The sequence below is a fragment of the Serinus canaria genome, chromosome 10 (genome assembly GCF_022539315.1).
Source record: "Serinus canaria isolate serCan28SL12 chromosome 10, serCan2020, whole genome shotgun sequence".
In the NCBI taxonomy this organism is placed as follows: Eukaryota; Metazoa; Chordata; class Aves; order Passeriformes; family Fringillidae; genus Serinus; species Serinus canaria.
The window spans coordinates 7,995,354-8,022,252 of NC_066324.1; the positions used below are offsets into that span (position 1 = coordinate 7,995,354).

The 26,899-nt window shown below is 42.9% G+C and overlaps 1 protein-coding gene across 4 annotated transcripts in view; it reads left to right on the plus strand.

Moving 5' to 3' along the window:
• ABHD2 (abhydrolase domain containing 2, acylglycerol lipase) overlaps nt 1-25,889 on the plus strand; it is a 37,306-nt gene extending 11,417 nt beyond the window's left edge. For 3 of the 4 annotated variants that reach the window (XM_030228382.2, XM_030228383.2, XM_030228385.2), the window contains 8 exons: nt 8,017-8,192; nt 9,082-9,249; nt 12,030-12,213; nt 15,712-15,804; nt 17,462-17,575; nt 18,769-18,838; nt 19,563-19,647; nt 20,513-25,889. In XM_030228382.2, coding sequence (XP_030084242.1) covers nt 8,017-8,192; nt 9,082-9,249; nt 12,030-12,213; nt 15,712-15,804; nt 17,462-17,575; nt 18,769-18,838; nt 19,563-19,647; nt 20,513-20,709 — 1,087 coding nt within the window. In that variant the 3' untranslated portion in view covers nt 20,710-25,889. Of the gene's footprint in view, nt 1-2,817; nt 2,837-8,016; nt 8,193-9,081; nt 9,250-12,029; nt 12,214-15,711; nt 15,805-17,461; nt 17,576-18,768; nt 18,839-19,562; nt 19,648-20,512 lie in introns of those variants that run through there. The other variant, XM_050978748.1, reaches the window with a different exon arrangement.
• Nucleotides 25,890-26,899: the final 1,010 nt, after the last annotated feature.

Below are 26,899 nucleotides of genomic sequence, written 5' to 3' on the forward strand. Positions count from 1 at the left end.
TTGAGCAGGCTGATCCCTGATCTTCCATTCCAAGACCTCCAGAATCAGTGCAGCTGCCCTTAGCTTCACCAAGAACATTCTCCAGTAATAGCAAGCATTTAGTACAATTTCGTGATGCTTTGGAGGGACAAGGACTTTGATTACAGTATTTCTCTTCTGCAATCACTTTGAAAACTTGCAAGTCCTATTTAGAAGCTCTAAGTACATCAATTATATTGTAAGTGCTGAGTGCAGCTGCATGAACTTTCCTTTTGGATCTGAAAAGTCAAGCTGACTTAAGGATAGTCATTTTAGGGGAGATGAGAGGCTTTTAGCAGTGCTGTGTTCAGTGCCTTGATTACATAAGGTATAAGATGTTAGGCCATGGGGTCTGTAAACTTTTAGAGGAAACAAAGCATTATCTGTTGAAATTGGAACCCAGAGAGGGTTCTGTGACGTACTCCAGGTTAGTGATAACATAAATGCGTTTGGATTCTTGATTATGTCTACTGCCTTAGCTGCAAAGCAATTCTTTTCCTAAAAAATACCTTGAGGAGGTTTGAGTAACTTGGTACTTCAGGTAGTTGCCATCCCAGTGTTTTACTCCAGTATGACATGTCCCTAGTCACTGAAGGAGCAAGCATGAAGCTGATTACCTGCCTTGAAGGCATATTAATATCAGGCTAGCCTTTGGAAATGGATTGTAAGCTAATTTAGAGTCCATTTCCCTGCTATTTCAGCTCTGTTCTCGAAGCACAGGCTCCTAGCACTGCTGTATTATTGACTTTCAGTTGGAGAACAAAGCATTCCCAAAAGAGTGAAAATGCTAAACGTGTCCATCAGTATTTAGGCATCTGTTGTGCATTAATTGCAGGAGTGATGAGCTGCTTGCAGAACCCTGGTGTTGTGTTGGTTGTGTGCAAGTTTGATTTGTTTGCTTTCTCTGGATCAGCTGAGCTCAGGCTTGCCAGCTTCTCTGAAAACTGTAGCAGTCATCTCCAATACCTGGTTCTTGGGCAAAATATTGGCTGAAAGACTTCTATGACAAAAGGAAGCAAACTCACCTGAAACAAATGAGAACAAAATGTGTCAATAGGTAGCTGTTCAGTCCTCTTACCTCTGTATCTCTGTTATGGAAGACAGGACTGTTAGGAATATAATTGCTGTTGGGAATTGAAAGGGTTTGCAGGAAAGACAGCTCTAAGATGTATATGTGATTATTTCCTTTTGCTATTCTAGTGATGTTATCGCAAACTTTTTTTTTTCCAATATAGAAATTTTTTAAAAATCAAAGAAATCCTGTCTTTAGGCATAAAAATCACCTGGAGACTACAGGGGAACAAATGTATTTAAATTCCTGCAATTATGCATGAAACTGTTTGTAGGATAATTAGAAAAAAGCTATGTGAAAACAGCTTGTGCAGTACTCCACCGAAAAATCTTGCAAGGCTTTGATTACTTGCTAATTATTCAGAGTGTTAGGAAAGCTGATTTAGCAGCTCTTTTCAGATTCTACCATGAAAGCAAAATACGTAGCCCAGCAATCCCTTCTGTTATATTAGTACTGAGTTTGTTGTCAAATCTGTTTTAAGACCAATTCTTCTGTGCAGAGGAATGTTCATAGCTGTGAACTGACTTTGGGACCTGTTTTGTTCAGCTCCTGCTTAAGGGAGGAAGGGGTGAGGACGCTGCTATGAAAAACAGGCTGGCAGGGAGGAAGAGTAACTTTATTTCTGCTATCTGTGCAGGTGTTTAAAAATTCTTAGAGTAAACACTTCTAGACTTTATTTTCCCTTTATGGCACAATCTTCACCTCTGGTCTAATTCAGTGCATTGTAACTGTGGTGTCATTCAGTAAGCCAACTGGTGGTGGATGAATAATTTAAGAACTTTGAATTGTAAAACTGCCTGAGATGGCTGTGTGCCAGGTACCTTGTAGATGTTAGTACTGGTTTTTACAGTTCTGTAAACTGCCAGAAACCTTCTACATATCTGCCAAACACTGGGAAGCAAGATAATCTTCCTAGAGCTCATGTTGTCTTACCCCTTTTTCCATTGCTCTGACCCTGTCCAGCTCTGTACTTTGGCTTACCAAGTGGAGTAGCATAATCAGACCCTTTTCCATTCAAATTGCTATTTCTTATATAGAAGCTCTTGTAATTCAGCACAGCTATTGGTGCCCTTGCGCACTTGGGCCTAACTGCTGGTGGCAGCTGTGTCCTTTTCCTGCCTTTCAAAAGGGTACAGAAAGTCCTTCATCTGCTCTTATTCCTGTAGAAATGCAGTGCTAGCTCTTTGATTCATGAGGGTAAATTTGGCCAGTGCTTGCTGTACTAGGCTAGACGTTTTTGGCTGTTTACAGTTTATTCTAACAAAGTGTGGGTATCTTTATTTCTGTAGAGATGTGGCACGTGGCATCCGTATCGAAAATAATTATCCTTGCTGTCTGCACACTTTTATCATCAGTAAAGGCAAGCTCCTCAAAGATTGAGGCAAATGACTGTCAAGCCTGTTAGTAAACACTGTCAAAGATCCAGCCTAGATCCTTCTTATCCTTTGTTTGCACACCAACCTGTGCTGGGTGAGCAGGCTGCCTGGTACCAGAAGACTCTTTTACACTGTCACTGCTTTTCTCTTAGATGCAAGGAGATGAGTAGTCAGGAAAGCTGTCTTCAAGCTTTTCAGTGTTCTTTTCTTCCTCTAATAGCAAGCAGTGTTTGATCCCTGTCAACTCCTAGGTGTTTTACTCTGGGAGGAACACTTCCAGGAGAATAATAAACTAGAAGAACAGTGTAACCCCTGAAGCTTTGGCAAGTGAACATGCTGAGAGGTAGAGGAGAGTGGCAGCTCCCTGGTGGTAAGTTGAAGCTTTGACCTTGCAGAGGAAGCAGCCTCGGGGGTCTGAGTTTTTGCTGGGTGCTGTGGCATTGGCAGCAGCCTTGTGTTCTCCAGCTCTAATCAGCAAGGGAGATTCTAAGTGCTGTAAATCTTCATGCCTTGTTTTGACTAAAATACTTCTTGTAGTCACTGGTGGGGGAGGAGGGGTGTGATGGGCACTTTGCTAAATAAAAGCTTCTTAAATGGTGAAGGAGGTGGTTTAGCCAAGGGGCCAGTCAGTACTTTTAAATAGTTCTGACTTCACACAGGTACTGTGGGCAGCAAACAAACACTTCTACTCCATTTGTTTATTTTTTGAGACTTGGGGAATGTGGAAGCTCCATAACTTGCTTAAATTTTTTCGTTGCAATTTTTTTTGTTGTGTCCTCATCACATTGAGCAGTCTAGCTGAGGCTGATGCAGAAAAAGCTGCTTTTTATGTATTTGGGGTCGAGGTCTGATCCCTGCAGATTTTATGAGTTTCCTTGATTGGAATTCAATTTGCATTCCCTAGCATCAAATAAAGGACAAGGCTCAAAGTTTGATTTTTGTAAAGCATTCTTTAAATACCTCCAAACTGCTCTGTAAAGGGGAAAATAATCTCTTACCTGTTGTAACGCAAGCAAAAATTCTTAGAATATCCTGTCATTGACAAGTTGTAGGCAGTTTCCTCACCATCAGTATCTAGTGTGCACATCAAGGCCATGTAAGAGTTAATGTTTAAAGTGTTAATCTCCTCAGATGAAATGAAGCAATGCACCAGAAATAAGCCTGTTGCTGAACTTCCACTTCACATCTTTGAGGACCTGAATGCTGATGCCTGCTAATAAAAATAGCACAGTTTTTATGTGCTTTGTGTGAGCTGCTTATACAGCTGCTGCTTTCCTAAATTCCTGCATACTGGATTATGTATGTTCTTTAAAATGATAATCTACTGCCTGAGAGCCACTAAACTAAATCTACAATCACATGCTGGAATTGTTTTAAATATTAATACACCAGGAGAAATTTTTTTGGAAAACCTAGGAGTTGTCTTGTTCTCAAATACTGTGGGCAGCCACCTATCAAGATGTGAGGCTGTGCTGCACAGCTGGAATGCAGGTTTGGAACTCAAACACTAACACTGGTGCAGATTTATGTAACTGGCTGTGAATTCACTTAGCCACTTAGGAGTGGTGAACTCTGTGCTTGTTGGGCCATGTAAGTGACCTTCCATAATGAGTAAATGCCATCCCTAGGCCTGTTCTCTCTGCCTTCTGTTGCAGAGTCCTGTTGCTGGAAGCTGCAGGGCTGGTTACTGGAAGACATAACTGCTTCAAATACTTGTCTTTATTCAGAGTGCCTGCTATCTATTGCAACTGACCAAAACAGGGAGATGAATCAGTTAAAAAGCCTTTGTGGCTGGAGAAAGCTCAGAAGCCATTTTTGGTTCACAGAAATAAAAATCTCCATTTTTGGTAGAACACAACTTTTCCCTTGGAATTTTTTTTATCAGTACATGCTTGTCTGGGTTGTTGTGTTATGCTGTCCTTGTCCTCATGTGGAGGCCTTGGCAAGAGGTCCTCCTGGCTTGTGTTCACTGCTCAGCTCCTGTCACCATAAGCCACTATTGCACAACAGTGGAAATGCTGCTTATGGACACAGTGTTTGTTCCTGGGTTTTTGTACATTTGGGAGCAGCTTCCCTGGAACAGGACACTGAGGAATGTGTACTGAACCATCTCCATGCTGTGCTGGGCTAATCTCTGCAGTATGCTGCTTTTCAGAACCATTTCAGTTTATAGCAGACAAAGAGGAAGGAGTTGAGAATCTGCTGTGTCCTTGAATGCTTTCCTTGTTTCTACTTGTTATCAATGCTGGAGGAAAGCTACCTGCTTTTGAGTGAAGGGCCCTTGTTTGGAAGACATGGTTAAATTTAGCAGTAATTATAGTTTTAGCATAAAATGTGAAGGGCAGTACTCAAATGCCCCTTAGACTGAATACTACTTAGTTGCTCAGTCTGCATGGTTGTGTTTCCCTGCGTTGCATCCTGCTGAGCTTGTTTTCTTAAGGTAAACCACAGGAAGAATGCCCTGAGTACATGCTCTTCTGTCTGCAGGATAGTTGTTTTGGAGAAGCATCTTTTTTCAGCTGTTTGCCAGGAGGAATGTTGATTTCACTACAAAACAATCTGTTCTAGCTCTTGCTATCAGCACTGGGTAGTTAGGTTTTTTCAGCTGGGTTGAGAATAGAAATGTCTCTGGAATTGCTTTTCACATACTAGGCTTAAATAAAATTTATCTGATCTGTCCTTTCAGAGGGTAAAGGGCTTTGCACAATTCCTGGCAAGTTTTCTCCCTTACCAGTGTGATATCATGCACCTTCAGGACTGTAGAGTGCTTTCCATGCTCTCTTCTTTGAGTGAGTTTAGTAAAAGCAAGCAGAAAGTCCACACAAACCCTATATAAAAAGATGAGCCATCCTTCAGCCTTGTTCAGTCTTGCACCATTAGGCTCAGTACTTGCTCTTGGAAGTTCTTGTAGACTTTGTCTCAGCAAGAGACATAAGTCACATGAAGGTTTCAGAAATAGATTTGCCCATTGGCAAAATGGAGGGTCAACAGAAATAGTGTGACAGGCAGATCATATATCTGATTCTGCTATAGATTATAAGGATACCTTGTCCTCAGCTGAGAACAGATTTTACCTGCATTCAGTAAAAGGGAGGAATCACTTACTGTAAGGCTTTACAAGGTTTTGTAGTAGGTTAGATTGGCAACCTGTCGTGGTAAACAGAAGTAATGTTTTTATTAGTTGCTTGGTTTTGCATCAGTCTGGTAAGGTAAATTCTAATCTGTCTTAGTTTTTCCAGTGATGATACAAGATCTGTACTATCTGGGCAGCTTTCTTCCTTTTCCCTGTTGAAGTGTTGTGGTGCTCAGTCTCCTGAGCCTGGATACTTAAGGGATGTATTTTGCCTCACACGGCTGCTTAAAGGCTGATGGACCTAAACAAAAAGACTGGCAAGATAACAAGCTTCTGCCTGAACACTTGCATGTATTTCAGAGCTTCAGCTGCTTTAAAACTTATGTGCAAACTAGAAATACACATAATGCTCGTGGAAGTTACAAATCTCTGCATCAGAGGACTATGCACATTACTCATGCTGAAGCTTGGCCTTTGAATGTTTATCTAAGAATGCAGCTACATGCAGAGTGACTAACACAAGCCATCCTTGCTGCAGGCAGTGATGCTTAAGTAGCTGACTGGAGTTAGCATCATAAAAGATGAGCTGAGCATTTTACTGGATCCATAGGATGCTCAAACACTTGTGCCTTCTGCAGGGAGCAGCAGTGAATGCTCCCTTGTCCATAGGGTTTCAGTTTCAGCTTTGAAGGAAATGTGGAAACTGTACTTGTCACTTGACCATCGCTATGGGTGGAGCAAAGGGGATTCCTGCCTTAAATAGAAAACATGTCAAGGAAATTGCATGTGCTGTTTGCTTGTAAAAGCAGTGTAAAGGTTTGATTTATTGCAGAGCAGTACTTAGGTAACCTCCAGCTGGGCTATGCAAAGATGGGTCTGGGGCTTTCTTTCCCAGAGAAGCCATCAGTGACCCAAAGAGGCAGGCTGTGGGAAGCAGCGTGCTTGAAACCATTTGCCTTCATCTAAACTCTGCTTTGACTGTAAGAAGTCCCCCTCATAGATGAGGGGAAAGAATGGGGAGAAAGAGGGCATACTGCTGCTGCTCTTGGCTTTCTAAACAACTCCAAGTAGTTTTTATTGGATAGGAAGCATTTTTAAGGAGTGTGTGGGGGAGGAGGGAGTTGAGGATATGACACATAAGCACTGGCATGGGGAAAGGTCCAGCTGTATGAAGAGGTGGTGTCAGAGCACAAAGGTAGGGTTTCTGACACATTCTAGTGGATTATGGGCTTAAGTAGTAAACTTGTGTGCTGAGCTGCCTAGTTTTTTGTGAACAGGGAAGAACATGCTTTCTGCTTCATATGCTCTTTCAAAGTCAAAAGGAATAATTGCAGGAAGCCCTAAACACAAAGGGAGGGCGTTGCTAATCCCTGAGGATCCAAGGTGAAGTCAGAAGCTCTCAAGCTTCTTCTGGGTACCCTGGTCTGTGCACCAGAGACCGCAGTTTTTTAATTGCAAATGTGTTCCTTGGGACTGCTGTTCTCCTCAACAATAAATCATTCATGTTTTCCTGCTCAGAGCTGATGTAACTCTCTTTTTCAAGGCAGTGGCTCAGTCTCCTTTGCTGAGTGACCAGGTGACTTGCCCACATGGTACTGGTGCTAAGGCACAGTATGTTTCCTGTTAAACCACTTGCAGTTCTGCTTGTGCTAAAAAAATCTGATAACTAAGCCTTTAATGCTTTCCAGCTCATAGCTGTGTTTCTCACATCTTTTTGAGGGCCCTGTAAGCCAGGAAAAGAGACAATCTGCTTTGTCACATTGCTTTAAATATACCCTTGATAAGCATAAGTAATTGGTAGACTCACCCCTCTTACTGAAAGGGATTTGTTATTCAGTGAAGTTTGGTCAGTTCTGACTGATTCTCTTAACACTGTCCCAACTTTTACCTAATTCTGAAAGGCAAAATCAACCTGTACTGTGCTCTTTGCTTAACTTAGTAAAACAATTCTGTGTAAAATGGTCCCAACTAGCAAGTCTAGGGGCTTTTCCATTTTCTGGAACTTGGTGTGAATCCTGTTGTTTCTGTCACTGGCTTGTAAAGTCAAGTGCTTACACAAGTTCATGTGGCTCAACCCAGGAGGCTTCAGTGTTTCAATTAAAACAGATTTATAGCACTGTACAGTTCTGGAGGTCACTTTGGTTGGTTGGCAACATGCACTTCCCATGTCACTGAGGCACAAGGCTTCTGTGTATTTAGTGAGAAGCATTTGTTCCTCTAACATCTCAATATAGGGAATGTCTGGGTTTTGGCTTCTGCTGCTGCTATCAGTGCTGATTTTTCAGCTTTGAGAGTGTTTTGGTCTCTCCTCTTGTGTAAGGCTGCAAAGATCACTGCTGCCAGTTCAGTCAGAACAAAAACAATTCCATATTTGTTGCTCTGTTTGGGAGCTGGTGAGATTTGTTATGGGAGTGCTGATGTGTTCTCAAGGGCTCGTTAACACAGCAGGGGTAAGCAATTAAATTACTGCCTTTCAGGTACATTCCACCCCTCATCTGGGGAAAGAGTGGACATATCCAGACAGCTCTTTATGGAAAAATGGGGAGAGTGAGATCACCACATCCAAATGGACATCGCAAGTACCTGACTATGCCAGATGGAGCAACAGCCACCTTTGATCTCTTTGAGCCACGCTCTGAGCACTGCACTGGAGGTCAGTCCAACAGCTGCTGGCTGCATCTAGCTGCTAACCTTGGGGCACAGATGAGGGTAGAGCCCATGGCCCTCAGAAAAAGCAGATTTCTTTTTTAAAACTGTCGGTGTTGACATTTTCATGGTACAATGCTGCTCTAGGACAGTTACTGTTATCTTTATTGCTGTGAGCAGTGCTTTTCTAATGAGATAAAAATTCAGTGGCTAGAGCTGGTAATGTTGGAGCTTTGCACAAGAGAGTTACAGTTAATTTGAAGTGCATATGATAATCCTGAATGTAATTTATTGTGCTTACTTGAATTACAGCAATTACTTTCTTGGTTGATGAAATGATATCTTGTTAAACTAGTGAACAGTGTCAGCAGATCAAATATCATTAGATTAGCCCTAAAGTAGATGATGGTTAATGTCAGCTGATCAGAATGTCTGTGCTTGGCAGAGCTGAATTTGGAAGATCTGCATTACACCCAGCTCTAGAGGGGAAATGAGGGGGAAATAGCATAACCAGTCTCCTTGGAGTGCTGGGCTCCACAGCTTCCACACGTGTCGCAGTCACAACAGGCTGTCAGGAGGCAGAACATGTGTAACATCAAAAACGTCCTTCACACAGAAGAATGTACTCTGGGTCTCTAGGCAGTGCCTGGAGAACTGTTTGCACAGCTTTCCCTGAAGTTAAAAACTGTTCATCTCCCATAGCATGAATTACTTTTTCACATCTGAAGCATTAGAGCTGCTGGTCTCCTATCCCATACGGGATTTTTGGCAGACTAGTAGGAATTCTAGCTTGCTTGTGGTGGGTGGTTTCCCACGGATCTGAAATGGAAACCTTCTGACTCTCTTAATTTGCATGAAGTTACATTTACTTAACTTCCCTCTCTCTCTGAGCACAGAGGATGTCACGATGGTGATCTGCCCGGGGATTGCTAACCACAGTGAGAAGCAGTACATCCGCACCTTTGTTGACTATGCCCAGAAAAATGGGTACAGGTGTGCTGTCCTCAATCACCTGGGAGCCCTGCCAAACATTGAGCTCACATCACCACGGATGTTCACCTATGGTAGGTACTTCCTGGCACCTAGGGAATTTATTTTCAAGCTCATGGAACTTCTAGGGATTGATCAGCATCCTCCAGAATAACAGAACTGCTGTACCCTAGTGGGGGTTAAAGAGTTTTGTACTGTTTCCTAAGAACTAAACTGGACTTAATGGGAGGAAGAGAGGAGGCTAATACTAAATTCACTTTTGTCTCTTCTGCCAGCTCTTACACGTGTATTCTCATCAAGAAGGCAGTTTTTTGTAAGAAAACTTTTGGGGGAAAAAGCCCTTTTGTGCCTACCAGAGCCTAATGATCGCTAAATGATTTTAGTGATACTGAATTTGCCAGTTTGATGGAATGTGAAACAAACATGTCTCTGAAGGATAAATGCCACTTCTGAGGCTTTGTAAAATACAAAGGAGAGAGGAGCTTGTACCAGCCTATCTAAAAAGTACATTTATATCTTAGGGGGTTCATGTGAGGATTTGCTGTTGGATGTAACAAGTCAACAATGGGAACAGTTCAGGAGTGTGACAGTAAAGCTACAGGAGTGGGTAGTGCTTAACTGCCATGATTATGGCTCTCACCATGAGTATAAGGAAGTCTTTCTTAACCTAGAAATTAAAAGGAATAAATGATTTGAAACTGTGTGAAGGGTGACTCCAGCCTTAATTGCCCTTTTGGTGAGTAATGTGATCCTTGTAGAATAGGGCCTTCTTTGCCTGTGACCTCATCTGCTTGTTCCTGAGCCCTCTTTACTGTAAGTATCTATAGGTACCCTGTCAATTCTGTGTTTAGCAGACTTTAGGCTTTATTTTTTAGTATTAGGCTTTATTTCTTAAAGTTAGCTGAACTACTGCTTAGATTTTGCATTAACAGAATAGTTATCTTGAACAGTTAAACTGTCAAAACAGAAATACTGTGCTTTGAGATGCCAAAGTCTGGCAGGCAAATAATAATGCTTTGTTTTAGAATTATTAAGTATACTGCTCTTTGGGAAACACTTCAGGAATACCAATACCCTCATTTGTAGTGAGGCCCTGGGCTGTTATGGCTGCAAGACTACCATGTCTTGAAAACTAAATTTTAATGTTAAAGTATTTGCTGTTTTGATAGAAGCTAAGAGTATGCTTTTATGAAGCTTTGCTTTAGGCCTTAGGATGTTGTTCTGTAGTGCATCTCTTGAGAATACCTTTCTGAGTCTTTTATAGCCTTGGAAAGGGCAAAGAATGCCTAGCACTTCCTTTGAGTAACACAGTAAATCACTTGGCAGAGTTGCTTCTTAAGTGCCAGCAAGTCCAGTAGACTTTACTCTGCCTCCTACCCAAATAACTCAGTGCCCTTTCAGCTTTGCTGTATTCCAGGCATACTTGCTGAGGAGCAAGTAGCCTAAATTTGGGATTTGCTGAATCCCAGCCTCTCTATCAAGCTTGACCTGTTGCTTTTCTAATTTTGGATTTCTTAGCTGCCCTGAAATCATGAAGGTCAAACGCTAAAGTATTTTGACCACTGACTTCTTCCAGAGGAAACCAGAGCAGTGCAGAATTTCTTGTCTTGAATTAAGAATGTTCACAAGGAAGTGCCCCAACCCTGCTGAAACACTCAGGAGCTTGCTGTTCCACTGAAGCAAACAAGCTCTGGTGCTCAGGGTTTACTCCAGAGCTAGTTAAATTTGGAGTCTGATGTCTGCTGAGGATGCTACAGCTGGGGTGGAGATACAGTGCAGCAATGTTAGCTTAGTACAGGGTGGAATGCTGGAATCCTAGGATTTATCTCTCTGGACAAGTTCCACAGAATAGAGCTGAGTTTCTGACTCTGGACAAGAAGAAACATCTGGAGTTCTATTTCTGTTGTTCATGTGATGCCTTCTGTGGTTTGCAGCCTTAAATCCAAAGGGAAGGTTAACAAGCTGCATAAACACTTGAAACCAGTGTACTAATGCCATCACTATTGCAGCTGCTTCTCCATATCTCCTTTTCCCATACTCACAAGCAGGATAAATAGTTGTAGGTATTTAGATTGTTGTATGTGTGGAGGCCTTCAAGTCTGTCAAACAGTTGGAGGATGCCAGCACTGCCAGAAATTGGATCCGTCAGTGCCTGCAGCCTGTGGGATGCAAGTGGGTGTTTGCTGACAGTGGAACAGATCTCTATAGAGACACTTAACTATTCTCTTCATGTGGGGGTACCCATGTGTCTTTCAGGGAGCTGCAGTATCTTTACCTTTTCACTAGCTACAAAGGGTTGAATATTTCTGCTTAAACCCTTCTCCCTGATTCCAGAGATCACCTGCTTAGTCAGGCTCCGCAGCAGTCTGCTGGGAGCTCTTCCTGACAAGCCCTTCCTTTCACCTCCCCACAGCAGCATGGATTTAGGGATCCATATCAGTCTTAAAAACAAAGAAGCGAACTGCATTCCAAATACCTCACTTCACTTTGGAAGTGGCAAACTGCCTTAGGAAAGCAATGATGTGTGCTGCTCTTGCATGGTAATGTCAAGCCCAGAGTTGCTGGACTCTGCTTTTTAAAGCTGTTTTAGAAACAAAGCATTTTGATTGTCACATTAACTGTCACCATGATTTTTAAGCAACTAAATTTCATCTTGCTTTGGCATTCTGTCAGAACTAAGCATGAGCTAAACTCCACAGGACTCACAGATGTATGAACACATGTGAATCAGAGCTGTTAAAACCTTAAGGCTATTGAAAAGTCAGAAAGGGTAAGAAGCTGAATTTAAAGCACACAACTGAAGCTTCAAATGAGAATTTAAATAGATGGTTTTTAACTTTGTTCTTCTTTTTAGGATGCACCTGGGAATTTGGTGCCATGGTGAATTACATCAAGAAGACCTACCCTCAGACCCAGCTGATTGTTGTGGGCTTCAGCCTGGGTGGAAACATAGTGTGCAAATACCTGGGAGAGAACCAGGCCAACCAGGAGCGAGTGCTGTGCTGTGTCAGCTTGTGCCAGGGGTACAGTGCACTGAGGTGGGTCTGGAGCCTTTTCTGGGAGTGCAGGAGGGAGCAGATCTTTGGAAGGGCAAGGTGAAGATGGGTATTTCTCTTGCACTGAACTGGTCTGACAGACTGAGTATTTAGGATGGCACCCTCCCAAAGGAGCACCTGAAGCTTTGTTGATTTGCAAGCACAAATAAACTTTGTCAGCAGTGCAAACAGGTTTTGTGTACCTGGCCAGGTACATGCTGGTAGCTTCTGGACTGTGCATGTGATGCTGTCTCATGGCTGGAGTGTCTGAAGAGGCAGCATCCCCTGTGCAGTCCTGTTGTAATTAACCAGGCAGGCTGGGCAGCCTGACCAGCTGCTGAGCTGATGCCAGGTCTGCAAGCAATAGTTTACACTGTCTCATCACTCTGAGAAATATCCCATGGTTTGTAATAGCTTGTTTGGCTTCAGTGTGCAGTTTCATCTGCCAGCAGCTCTTACCCAGGGAGACTGGAAAGACATTGCACAGTCTGTCAGTCTGTGCTCCCCTCTTGGTGTGTGTCACTAAGACAGTACTGTAGGTGATCAAGGGATGGAGAGGTGTTCACAGCTGTTTCATAGGAGTGGGGAAGGTGGGGTGGAAAAGTGTTACAGCCCTTAAGTCTGAAAATATTAATGTTTCCCCATCTTGAAGACAAAGTTGTGGCATTTTAGGGGCTGTGATGGCTTCACTTGCATGTCCTGATGGAGGGTCCAGAAACAGCAGTGCTGCTTGAAAACTGGACTCAACTAATGTACTTTACCCTTTCCATATATGCACAGGTAATAGAGATTAAAACACTGTAGCTGGCTAAGCTGCTGTTTTCAGTTTTCACTGTCTGTACATATAGACAATTACTAAGGTGCAGCTGACTCTGCAGTAATTTACCTGCAGTTTTGAACTGTGAGACTACTTAAAAGCCAAAAGGGACTGTTGAGATTCAGGTATTTGGGTCAAGATCCTTTGGGTTGATATGAATGGTGAAATTGCAGCAGGTCTGTGAGGGGCTTGCTATGGAATTCAGCCTCATAGCCTGGTCAGGGTAGCTGGAACTCTTGATGATGATGCTGCCCTGCCCGTGTAGGGACCAGTTTGTTATTCAGCAATCTGAAGACACCTTTTATGAATCAGACTCTTACAGGTAAAAGCAAAAAGCTTTTCTGGAAGCACTAAGATGTGAGTAAAAGCTTGATATGTTTGTAATATCCCAGCTATCTAATCCCTTTTGAGGTCAGATGTGACTACTGCTAAAAAAGTGTATAATCTGCTGCTAGTTCACACCCTTAAAATCTGAACAGATGCTGCAGGAACAGCTGTTCTGTTTTGTTTCAAGTAAAATGTTCTTAGCTGTCCTGGGATTCTGGCATAGAGCACAGAGCCTCCTTTTGAAGCCAGCTCCTTAATTGCAACCATCAGAGAGGGTTTGCAAGGATAATATCTGGCTGAGGTCCACTTGGTTCATCTTCTACAATTATGCAATATTGTATTCCTGATCTCCAAAATGCTGTTGTGAGTAATGCTATTATGCTTGCATGGCAAGGACAACCTGATTAACAATTCTCCACTTGGATATTTGTGTGGAAAAACAAATCACTGTTTTTTTTTATCCCTGAGTTTAATGTACCCCATGGTGTGGGCTCTGTGGATTATTGAGCTCTTGCCTCCACCTGCTGGGTAAACATCTCCTAGCAAAGCTCCTGCCATAAAACATCTGCTCTGTATTACTGGACAGCCAGCAGGACTTCAGGTCTTGTGTCTCCCTTCCTAATACCCCCATCTGCTGTAAGTGCTAATTAGCTGAAGAACTAAGGGAAACCAACATCTACTGAGCAAAAGGCTGGAGGAGGGAGGGCCTTGTGCCCTGGTTATAGAAGTGGGAGGGAGGAGGTCTAAAGCACTCCAGGTAGAATGGTGAAACCACTGCCTTCCTGGGCTTGCTCTGGTACATGAAATAGCTGCTGGCTTCAGCCTTCAGGGCCTCATAGAAGTGGATTACTAACAGGACCAGTTAGTTTACAGTTCCTTTTTTTTTTTATTAGCTTGATCAGCATTTATTCCCCAAATAACTTTCATAAGCAAAGGAAAAAGTTTTATGAGCGAGGTGAACCAAGGATCTCAAATGTGAAAGCCTTTCCAGAGCAGCAGCAATACTAGGATCTGCCAGAAGAATGAGACTCTTTAATGAATTAACACAGTCTAGGGAATGTGTTCCCTGAGGCTAAACAGGGACAGGTCTCCTTATTCTTTAATCTTTGCCTGCTTAGGCTTGATTCTGCTTCTTGATCTTGTGGAATGCATCTTCACCATAGCTCCAGGCTGTGGGGAGAGACCTCAGCTCTGAAACCTGGGCAGTCCCAAAAATACTGGAAGCTGCCTGTGTTGGTTTTTTTTTAATGCTTGCAGCTCTTCATGTTAGGAGTACTGCTGTACGCCAGAGGAACTGCAGGGAAATGTAGCTTTAATTTCAAACATCTTGTGATAACTTAATAGGCTTGCTTGGAAAACCTTTTGTGAAGAAAGAAATGTGCATTTTCCTATCTTCTTTCATTCCCCTGCCCTGGCATAAATGTGGTAGGTTTAGCCTGGCTAGACAAAAAGATAATGGATTTTTCTTTTTTTTTTTAAATCCATACTCTCCAGCATGGTTAATTACAAGAAAACAGTTTGTTCCTGCCTGCTAGGGGACTTGCAGGCTGTAGCTTGGAAGGTCATGCTAAATCTACAGTAGTGCTCATGGTATGTTAATGTTTAAGTGGTAGGAGAGCTTCAGTAGCTGAAGCTGCTCCCAGCATTCTTCAGTCTCTCAGTAAATGATGGTGTGTTCCTCAGCAACAGCAAACCCTGCTAGGAGTAAAGCTCTAACCTGCCCATGACCCTGCATAGCAAAGGAGTGCTGGTATCTGGCAGAGCTCACACAACTCTGGATGGCTTAAATTCTGTTTTAACAACAGATAAGCTGTGGAGTGCTCTTCTGCTTTGAGAATAGGTAAAGACTTCAACTCAGATGCCACTTGCAGCTGCAACTAGTATTTATTCCTACAGTTCCTGCCAATGAACTGAAACAATAATAGTATCTGTACATATTGGAAACATCTGCACCAATTGTTTCCTCTTCAGAGCTGTATTACACAATAGACAACACTGTTGAGCAACAGGTTTTAGCCCTTTCCTTGAAAGTCCCATTATGTAAATTGCATTCAACTTCTGCAAAGGGATACTAAAATCCGCTTGTCAGTGTTATGGATCTTGATTGATGGCTCTTAAATGCTCTGATCAAAACTGCTAATTGCATTGTGCAAGATGAGACTGCAGATCTGTTTTGTGATAGTAACAAACTTCATCAGAGTGGAAGTCATTTCCTGGAAAAGGTTAAGCTGTGGCAGAGAAGGCCTGGAGGTTTGTTTACACAGCCCCCAGGCTGCCATAAGATGTTAACAGTGTATTAATCTGATCTTTCAAGGGCTCCATTAACAGCTTTGTTTGTTCTGCTGTGTTTTTTCTAGGGCACAGGAAACCTTCATGCAGTGGGATCATTGTAGAAGATTTTATAACTTCCTCATGGCTGACAACATGAAGAAGATCATCCTTTCTCACAGGTACTGCAGTACATCACTCACACTGTCAGTATTGATTGGGCCAATTGCTATATTGGATTTGTCTGCCTGGTCCTTTAAAATAGGACTCCTGAAAGGTTTAGCACAAGTTCCTTGGTAGATCTTTAGATGAATCAACAGAGAAGGTGAGCCCATGTCAATCTCATTATACTGTAAAATAGACAAAAAAGCTTTGGCCATTTTGTTAGAAGAAAGACATTGTTGTCTTCTTGTGTTCTGTGGAAACTTGCTTAATGAATAAACAAGACATGCACAGGAAAACATTGCAATTAGACTTCAAAGTGGAGTATTCTGCATCTGTTTCACTTCTAGCCAAAGAATTCCCTATTGAAGGAGCCTCTTGTTCTGCCACCTACCTGAGGTAGGACTAATCTTCCAGATCTGCTGTATGGAGTTGCTGCATAGCAAATAAGCAAATAGTCAAACCTGTAGCTCTGGCTTCTAGCTGTTCCTCTAGAAAGAGCATGTAGCCAGCAAAACACTTAACATTGCTGTTCCTGGAGTGCTGTAGGATCCTTGTGCTGCTGTTGCTGATCCGTGGCTCTTGCATAACAAAAGAAATTTGTGTGCTAAACAGGTGATAGTCTCGATGTTGGTGTTTTCCCCATCAAAAGTTCTCTGGGTAATACTTTGTAGGCAAGAAAATACCTCATCTGTGTGTATTGGAAGTTGCCTGACTGAGGGGAAAGGAGGGCAATATCTTAAGACCTATTTCATTGAAGGAGCATCTCGAAATTCAGACTTCTGGTTCTTTGTTTACACTCCTGTGCAGTACTTGTGGAAGGAGGGTAGCCAATGTAGGATGATCCACGTAATTCATTCCAGGTTTACAAATATTTAGACAACTTGAACAAATTGGACAAGTGAAGTTAGGTAAGCTCCCATTAAAGGGTACTTAAATTCTTAACCCAGAAAAAGCTGGTGCTGATTTGAAAGGAAGTGTGTTAAGCAAACTTTTTCCATAATCACTTGTGCTCTACCTTGCCCAAATCAAACCTTGCCTCCTGCTCTGCCATGCAGCTGCCTCTCAAAGGGAATAAAAATCCCTTTCCAACATGTGGCCTTTTTTCTGTTTGTTTGGGAAGAAGTTTGTTCTGGTAAAGAAACACATCCTCCCCTGAGGGCAATAACCAGCTATGACAAGTGTCCATAGTAAAAACTTTCTGCTAAGGGAATACCCTGAGTAATTTCTGTGTGTGGGGTAGCCTGAAGTCTGTGCTGGGGGCTTTAGAACCAGATGGTGCAGGAGATGCTATGCCCAGCATTGCTGGTGCTCTCAAACCACCCACAGGCTTGGTCTGAAGTCAAAGAACCCTCCCTCTAACCTGTAGCCTCCAGTCCAAATACCCTTAGTGCCCTCTGCTCTGGGAAGTCTCTTTTAGAGAGGGCCCCCTCATGAAGTTTTTCAGTAGATAAGGAAAACATTTTTTCCTACGAGGAGGCTGCTGGGGTTTGTTATGGCTTGCTGCAAAGGTAAGTGGACAAATGAGCTGTTCTTGCTCCCAAGGAAGCCTCATGTTTATGTAACCTACTTCTAATCTTATCTTGTCAGATTTGGTAAACTCAGTTGTCCTTGAGCAGGTCATGGTTTTGCTGCCCTTGTGTTATTTGGATGTAATTCTTGATGTCACTCTTGCAGGCAAGTTCTTTTTGGAGATAACAACATGAAGAAGCCACACAGCCTGTCAGATGCTGATCTGGGCAAGCTCTATACAGCAACATCACTTATGCAGATCGATGATAATGTTATGAGGTATGAAGGGCAATTCTCTGCTCCCCTATAGAACTCCAAGCACCTTCCCTTCCCAGTGTTGCTCTTGCATGCCCCTTGCTGCTGTGCCTGTGGGAGTCTGCTGAAATACAGTGAACACAACTTCAAATTCTTACTTGCCTCCACATTAAAGAAAACTTAGAGGAAAAAGACAATCTTAGAGTCACAATGTTTAGAGTCACAGCTTCTTAAAAATCATCCAGGAGGCATTTATTTATTGGTAACACCTGAACCTGCAGCCTTCACTAAGGGGGGGAATAGGCCAAGCTCTAGCAACAAAAAAAGGGGAATGTGGAAAGAAGCTCAGAACTGCTCATGGATTTCCTTAACTCTATTTGAAAAGTCTTCTCCCCATAAAACACTTCTGCTTTCTCAATACACAATAGGGCTGGCTGAGATAATGCAACCTTTCTTATTTGTCATACTAACACCTAATTAAGTGCTCTGCTTTAATAAGCAGTAGCCTGTTACTGCCTGTGTCCTTGACAACAACATAGCACTTTAAGTGGCAGTGTTCATACCATGGCATGTTCTGTATCAGGCACTGACCCCTTCCCAAAATAAAGCTGTGAAGTGTTAGCTAAAAAGCTATGACACTTTTGGCAAACTGGGAGTATGGTTGGCTGCTTATAAAAAACCATTCCTTGGGAAATCTCCCTGCTTGTCCCCCATCACTGAGACCTTTCTAGTTTGGACCAACAGCTATGTTGTCCCTTATATTAAAAAAAAAAAAAAAAAAAGGGCACTTGAATATAGGCTTACTGAATTCTTGGTTTGGGGTGGTGTGAAAGGATTTTGCGAAGTAGAACCACAGCGAATTCTGGGGAACTTGTCCCGTAAATTTGAGGTTATAAGCTGTGCTGGGGTTGTATTTGAAAAAACTTTTAGGGAAATATGAACAAGATCCTAACTTTATTTCATCCACATGTACAATTAAGTGAAGTGGGGTGTTTTAAAAGAAACACCCTGAGTGCTGCTTGTCTTGAGTTTGCATGTTTGGCTTGCCCATGCCCTCAAAATCTTTGAGAAGGCACAGAAACCATCAAGCCATGTGCTTCCAAAGGTTGTCTATGGAAATTGAGGCATCATTTCTGTTTCTGCATATGTGTCCTTACTTAAACATGATAGTGACATGGCTGAAGCAGGTGATATTAATGACAGTCTGTCTATTTCAGGAAATTCCATGGTTACAGCTCACTGAAGGAGTACTATGAAGAGGAAAGTTGCCTGCATTACTTGCACAGGGTAAGCTCTTGCAGCAGGCTGCTCTTGCACTTCAGGGAAAATACTCTGTGGTTTCTTTTGTTGATACCTGCAGATGCCTTGGCTGGGATTTTCAAAAATAATCAGGCACAGTATATTGGAGTGGGATTTCAGATCTTGCTGCCTCTAACACTGGGGCTAAATTCTCTGGGCTCTTAAGTGCATATAACTCTGGCAGGTGACAGCACCCAAGAGATGAAGACAAAGTCACACATTCAGCTGAACTGCTCTCAGTGTGTGAGGATAAAGTGAGAAATGGGTGCCTGCATCTTCAGGGAAGAAAGACTTACTGGATTCTATGGAGAAGACTCAGGACACTGACAGGCAGATGCTTGAGCAAAGTTTTGCCAAAGTGTAACTGAGATCAGTTCCTCCATTTTCTACTGAACCAGAGAATGGAGATGTTCCAAGGGAGTTTCCTGGACTTTAACCAAGGTGTCCATAACAGAGCTGGCAATAGCTGCCTGATGTGCAAAGCAATGCAGAGTGAAAAAAGGGTGTAGTTATTTTAATTCTAAGAATGGGGACTCAGTCTGTTTGCTCTCTGCCTCTTTCTTACAGTTGGGTTAGAGGAAAAAATTAACTCTGAAATAAGAGCTCTTAATTGAATTATGCTAAGATACTTTTACATTTGGTAGATTGAGGTTCAAATACTAACCCCTTTCTGTTTTGGTTTTTTCATGTCATGTCATGTTTCCTGATGCAGATCAGTGTTCCTCTTCTGTTGGTTAATGCTGCTGATGACCCTCTTATTCATGAGAGTCTTCTATCAATTCCAAGAGCTCTTTCAGGTATGCTGAAACAGTCTTCTCTAGCTGGGCATATTTGTGTACCTACAGCTTGCTTACCACATCACTGATTTCAAAGCAGCTTGACTTGCCTTCTTACATCTGTGGTGCTGTGGGAGGTGTGCTAAGCCTCTTTAAGCCACCAATTGCTAGAACTAACAAGGCTAGCCCTGAGCAGGAGGAACTTCAGTCCTTTTGGGCACCTGTTGCTTGTGTTGATAGCAGCAGGTTCCAGTCTTTGAAAAAGTTTCCTCACATCTCCATTGCTCACTGGGATTTAGTAGGCAGATGGGTGGTGGTGACAGTCTGGATGAAGCACAGATAAACTTCCCCTTTGCTGATGAAATGGGGACAGTGCATGGATGGCTCTGTCACTTGGCACTGAGCTGGGATCTCTCACTTGGAAGGAGTTGAGTTGACTGTCTTCAAACAAGGAAAAAGGTAAATTATCCTTAGAAGCTCAGAAGAGGGAGCTGCTGCTGCTTCATCACACAAAGACTGGGTTCACAGTGAGGGAAGCAGGGTTCAGTCTTTTCCTGGTCAGAGGCTGTGAGCAGAGAATTTATCCCCAGCTGCTTTCAGACAGAAGCAAGCACAGAGAGTTTTTCACTGTCCATGCAACAAGATGGCTGATGCACTGTCAGAGCTTAGTGCAGCTTGACATGATGCAAACAGTCCTAGTTCCAGGGAATGTGAGTTAAAGGTGCTCATTGTTAAAGAATGACCATTCTTACAGCAGTACAGGGATTGCTGTTAGGGCCCAGTCAGCAGTATCTCTTGGGCAGCCTTTGTCCTGGCAACTCAAGATGCTTTCATTGTCATCTTGAAGGTGTTATCCTGGAACTTTCTGTCTCTTTTTCTTTTACAGAGAAGAAAGAGAATGTCATGCATGTGCTGCCCCTTCACGGAGGCCACCTGGGATTTTTTGAGGGGTCTGTGCTGTTCCCAGAACCTCTTACCTGGATGGATAAGCTCGTGGTGCAGTATGCCAATGCCATCTGCCAGTGGGAGAAGACAAAGCCTCACTGCTCAGATGCTGAGCAGGCTGTGTCTGGCCAGGAGTAATTGACCCAAAGACTCTGGATCACTTCAGTATATCTGTTTGGGAACATCTTGTTCCCTCACCTGCTGCTTCAGGTTTCCATTCTCCTTGATATCCTATGGCTGGGGTTTGATCACCATGTGTTTTTTCCAAAATTGAGTTAAAGCAGAGGTTAACATCTGGTCAGAGCCTCTTTGGATATCCAGTCACGTGGATTTGTAATTTACTGCTCTGCTTGAAGAATTGGGTTGCTGTCTGTAGCTTGTTCCAGGGCTACTGAGCTAAAGACTGCTTGCTTTAATATAGCAGAAGTTTCACATGTCAAAATCTCTTTACCTGCTGGTCAAAAACTTGATCTGCAGCATTTGTTTAGGTGTAGCTGATGGGATAACTGTGGCTCTCTTCTCTCTCTGGGTGCTGGAAAAATCCCTGTACCAAGCCACAAGCCAGTGAGTGGTTCAGTCTGTAAGCCACTACAGTGTGGCTTGGAAAAGCAGATGCTTGACTGCAAGTGTAGTGTCAGCTTTGCACCACCTCAAGGGAAACCTTTTAGAACCTAGGAATGCACTTGCACAAGTGAATCACTTTAAAGTTATTCAACTTTTCCATGCTTGAGCTGTGAGTGGATTGGGGTGGCTTTATGCTGCATCTCCAACTAGAGAAAAGCTGCAGCCTGGTAATGCCAGTTAATGTTTCTATGTAAACATGTTCTCACTTCAGGACCTGATCAGTCACCTTCTTGTCACCTTTGCCTCTTTTTAAATACTGTTATCTTTTCAGTACTGGATTCTTTGTTTGACCTGGGTCTTTTTAAAGCTGGCTCTGGCTTCCAAATGGAAACCCATGATTAAGAATCTGCAGGATTTTTTCTATGAGCTCAATTTGCTTGAAAGAATATTTAATGGAGAGCTACTGTACTTGCTTAGGGATTAATTGGTGGGGGGTAGAGTGTATCTATTTAGATTTACTCCCTTTATGTCAGGGTAAATAATACCAAACTTCTTCCCATTAGCTTTCAGAGCATCAGGTGGGTTTGAGACATGTGACTTGCCTTACAGTTGATGTGGAACTGGTGTCCCCAGCCCTGTGCAACTGAAATGACATCTTTGCATAGCTGACTACTTCCAGATCTGTGTAATGCTGTAGGATTGCTGGCTCCAGTAAGACACTGTGCTCTTTTTCACTAGAATTTTTTTTCCACAACCAGATATCCTCTTCTAGTTTTAACGTGCAAAGTGAAGTGTGAAAGCTGTTTGCAGGAAAGCTGGCTACTCACCTGTGCTTTTCCCTCAAGTGGCAGCTATGGTCTGTGCCAAAATAGTTATTAAAGGAAAGTTGTCCCATGACAATCTGGAGACTGAAACTAGTGGTGAAAATCTTTTTTTTTTTTTTTCTTCCCTTACTGTTTGTTCTCTCAATAATGTAGGGTCATTAATCCATCCATAGGGTTTCTTTATCACAGTGTCAGTAAAGTTCTTTTCCTGTCACAATTTCCCTCATCAGCACTTTATTGCTTCAGCCTTGGTCTGTGTTCCAGCACTTTAATTTATAGCTTAAGGGTGAAACAAGCTGCAAGTCTTCAGTCTGGTAACAGCAAACCTGGGGAACAAGCCTCCTGGACTGCCCTGTCCCTGAACTTTAGTAGGTTGAGTAGGTGGGGTTTCATTTTAATAAAGCAATAATTAACTATTGTAGCAGAGATGCATTGTCATATCAGGAAATTCCTTTCATTTGCCTTAGGCCAAATACCTTGGCCTGTGATCCATGGTGAACTGTGGATGTCTGCACATTCTCCTAGTCAGTAAATCTGGGCTTCTTTTTTTCTTCAAAGAGAAGATGAAACTAAGTAGAGCTACAGCAAGATTTGGCTGTGCTTGTGGCTGTTCCTTAAGAACTATTTTAGGGCATCAGTTAGCAAGGATATTCTTAGCTGATGGATATCTTGTCTCTGTGTTGTTATGTTCTTATTCATACTGCATCACTAAAGTATGTCACAAAAGACATTTCAGGTTTTTTTGCTTAAGTGTTCATGTAATATTCATTGGGTATGACTTAAATATCTCCTCGCTTCAGCAGAAGTGGAGTGTAAACAACACATGTACACATCAAATAGCTACAGTATAAATTTAAGTGTCTAAGTCTCCCAAAATGAGGTGAGCAACTGGACAGGTCTCAAAACAGCAAGAACTGTAGCTTTGTGTAATTGAGTAGTGATTTTTCTTTAAACTTGGACAGCCTTTCTGAGTACTCCTTCCTACCCCACAATCCAAGCCTTCATACTTCAGAAGTGCCAGTGCTGTGGACTTTCTGAAACTCTCCACTACAGAAGGTCTGTGGGTCTCTGTCCTCTGTCCTTTGCCCTGGTGTTGCACTTGAATCTAAAACTGTTCAAATCACTTGTGACTTGACTGAGTCTGGCTTATCTGGGGAAGGACAGCTTTTGTTGGCTTCTTTGTGCAAGGTTTCTGGAGCTTGAGCTTCAGTTTAAGCCTGTAGGTGGAAGCAGTGGAAAAAAAAAAAACCTGTTCTCTCCATCTCCACAAATTTGATGTTTCTTTCAAAGCAAGACTTGTAGTCAGACTTGCAGCAATAGTCAGACTTTGTCCAGTCCTAATCTGAAATACTCTTATCTCCCAAAATAAGGCAATACTACTCTTGTTATGTGGCAGGTGTTCTTTATTTGCCCAGTGAACCCAGCCTAAAATGCAGTCTGAATTTTTCAGTCTTAGAGGTGAAGTCTTTCATCTCTTGTCAAAACACATGAGGCTGCTGAAGTGTGCACTTGTAGATCATTGCAGTGTGGTCTGATAGAGCAGTTCAAGATTACAGCTTGCTGAATCTGATATGTGCTCTGCTTAGTTTCAAACTGGGATTAGAAAAATCATTAGGAGAGCTCTTCCATGGGTAGTCTCATGGTAAACACACCTTCCCCATCACTGAATGTAAGTAGCACTTGAACATGAACCCTGAGGACCCTCTCAATCAGACAGCAAGTTGCAGAACAATTACTCTTTGATGGTTAGGCTGGTCCAACCATCACCTTTACCATTTTTCTGGAGATATCTGAAGATGGTAAATAAGAGCTCAGACTTGCTCTGACTGAGCACAAGGAACTTCAGCTTCCACTACATGAGCTCTGCCAGCATTTTTAATTGTCCCTTTGTTTTAAATCAAGGTTTTCAGGTGGGTCTGGCAGTGTTGTAGTTGCACTGTAAAGGCAAACAGTGAACTTCCTTGCAATCCTTTTCCTGTTTTTCTGCAGTTCCTGTTTATGAAGGTATGGGTTACAAAGACAGGGCATTAAGTAAAAATGTTGGGAACTATTAACTCCAGTACTGAATTTAGCCAAGCTACCTGTGTGTCATCTGTCCTGGGTCTGTCGCAGGTTCCTAGACCACAGCCCTTTGACACGTGGTGCCTTGCCCTTTTCCTCCTCCTCCCCTGACATCAGCATATCTAGAGACTTCAGTAACAGCTCTGTCAGAGCTTTTGGGGCTTTGCTTTTTGGTAAATGAATTTTCAAACACTGGGGCACACCAGTGATGCACATGGCACAATTGAGTGCTGACTTAAAGGACCTTTGTGGGCAGCCTACAACTGGCTGCAGTCAGTTTCAAGGCTGGAAATAACAATGTATATAAGCAGTGGATCACTTTCAACTCTCTGCTCCTTTAGCAGTAGGAATTGAGTCATAGGTGCAGGGTTTGCTTTGCTTAATGTGTGCCTCGTTATCCTGCAATCCCAAAGTTTTTGTCTATTAACACTCCAGCAGTGTAGCTGGAGGTAGGTTGTTCAAGTGGCTACATCTCAAAGGAAAGAGCAGAGAGTACCATCTTCAGGACTTAATTGCCAGTTTAGTCACCTGGATTGCTTCCAAGTTTTTCTGGAAATGCTATGCTTGTCTGGAGCTTAATGAAATTCCTCAGTCTTTCTTTGTGAGACCAGAGAAGGCCTGAGCCTTGTGCTGCCTGTGTAAGTCACTTGTTGTAAAGAACATCTTGTTTCTGGCTTGAGTCATACTCCATGTCTGTATCCCTTCTGTGGGTTGGTTCATTTGGGAAGGTGCTGGAGCCACAGTGACTCAAAGCAGTGTCTCTTCCATGGCTTCTAAATGAAAAGCAAACAGCCCTTCCTGGTGTGTGAGGACTTTGATTTTCTCCAAGCTTGGAATGCCTCAGAGCAGCACCAGCCCAAGGGAGGGTGCCCTGTTCCTGTACCCTCTTCTCACTGGCAGTGGCAGTGACACTTGCCTGGACTTCCTCAGCTGTCAGGGGAGCTTAGGCACAAGTGCCATCAATGAGTCAAAGCAGTTGTCAGCTTTCCATGCTGTGCTGGAAAGGTTTCTGGAGTTACCCTGTTGATCTGTACAAGGTGGCACAAAGCCCCTTTGCTTTGGTCTGACTGACAAGCTCCCATTGTAATCAAAGTTCTTGCATGACCAGAGAGGAGATGCAGAATTTTCTTCTTGGATCTCCACTATAGTTCTGCTGGGATGTTGACCCATCTCATGGTCCCTGCTAACTAGAAAGTCTCTAAAATAAAAAAAAAAAAGCCAAACAAAACCCATTTGTATTTGTTGTAACCAAATCCTACTGCTCTGGCCCAAGTCAACAGCTTTCCAAAGGGGCATATTGTCTCATTGTTATATGATAGCTTGACTGTAATTCCCAGTGACAGATCTCTAGCCATTCTTCTTGAGAAAGCATAACCTCTTTCTCTGAGAGTTCCTAGCCAAAAAGGTGTGTAAAGAGCTTGGGAAGAGGAGACCTGTGCCCTTGTTTTTCTCATGCAGCTGTGTTAGAACAGGTAGAGTGACTTTCAGTGGTCTTGATGAGCAGTTGACTATGAAAATATTCTCAATTTGACAAAATTTTATCCTGTAACTATCTCTAAATGCTGCCCTGAAGAAGCCTGTATATTGAGACACCCTCCCTGCTGCCATGTTCTGAGTCAGATTCTCTGGAGCTGAGAGCTGCAGGGGAGATGATTTGCAACTAGCAATGCAATTTTTCTATATCTGCTGATGTTTACCTTTAAAATTATATATAAATATATATAAACTGTCTTTGATTTTTTTCTTTAATTTTTGTTCTTGTGTGGTGTAAAATGGAAGTCATTGCAAAACAAAATGTAATTTTGTTATCCTTGATTCAGTGGGGTTTCTTTATTTAAAAATAAAGGACTTATTGAAGTCAGTGCTACAGCTAGTGCCTGTGTGTGAAGTTCCATATGTTGGCAGAGGCTCTCAGTCTTCCCTGAGGCCCAGCTTGGGGAGCCGACTGGGGGGAAGGTGATACAAGCACTCATGGTGCTCAAGCCTTTCCAGGTTGCTTTTTGTCTTCTGGCCAAGATGAGGTCTGATGCCACTCTGGTGGAGAATGGGTATAGCATCAGCTTAAAAAACACATCTGCCATGAAACTGAAAAAGAGTTATTTCTGCCACTAGAATAGAACAGCTGCTATTTTTCCCTATGTGAGAGCAAGTGCATTGCCTGATCTTTCAGCTGCTGGCAGAAGAAACACAAACAGCACCTGTGGCCAGGACAGTGACATCTGTGGGCCTAGGCTATACAAAAGCACTGCTCACCTGATCAACAACTCTCCACTGTGTGATTTATTACCTACGGCCCAAGGGAGGGAGTTGTGGAGGGGAACTGGGACTGGTGACCTGCTGGGGTGGCTGGACTGGGTGCTCTGTGGGACACAATGGCCTTCATCTGTAATTTATTGGCCATTGTGAATTAGCTGTTAGATCCATTTCAGAACTCCTTCCTGCCTTGCTCAGTCACTCTGCTTCCAGCTCTGCTGTGCTGCTCTGTCTCCCCATCAAAGCAAGCTCCTGGCTGACAATTTGTCACAGGAGTGATGAGCAGCCACAGGTACCTCCCAAGAGCTGTGACTATCCCAGTCCAAACCCCAGAGGCAGCAATGTGATACTCCTGTCTCTGTGGATGAGTTTTTTTCCCCTTGTTCTGTTTCCACAAGCTGCAATTGCTCTGCCTCCCAGGCAAGCTGTGCTGTTGTGTTTGCACTGGCCTGATGCTTGCAGGGTTGTCACACGTGGTTTCCTTGGGATGGCTCCAGGTACAGAAAGGAGCCAGAGGAGCTGGAGAAGTGCCTTTTGCTCTGTCTCTGGACTCTTGCACAAGGTTGGCACAGCCTCAGGCTTTGGGACTCTCCATGCATGGACTCACCAAGTGGCTGAGGCTGGAG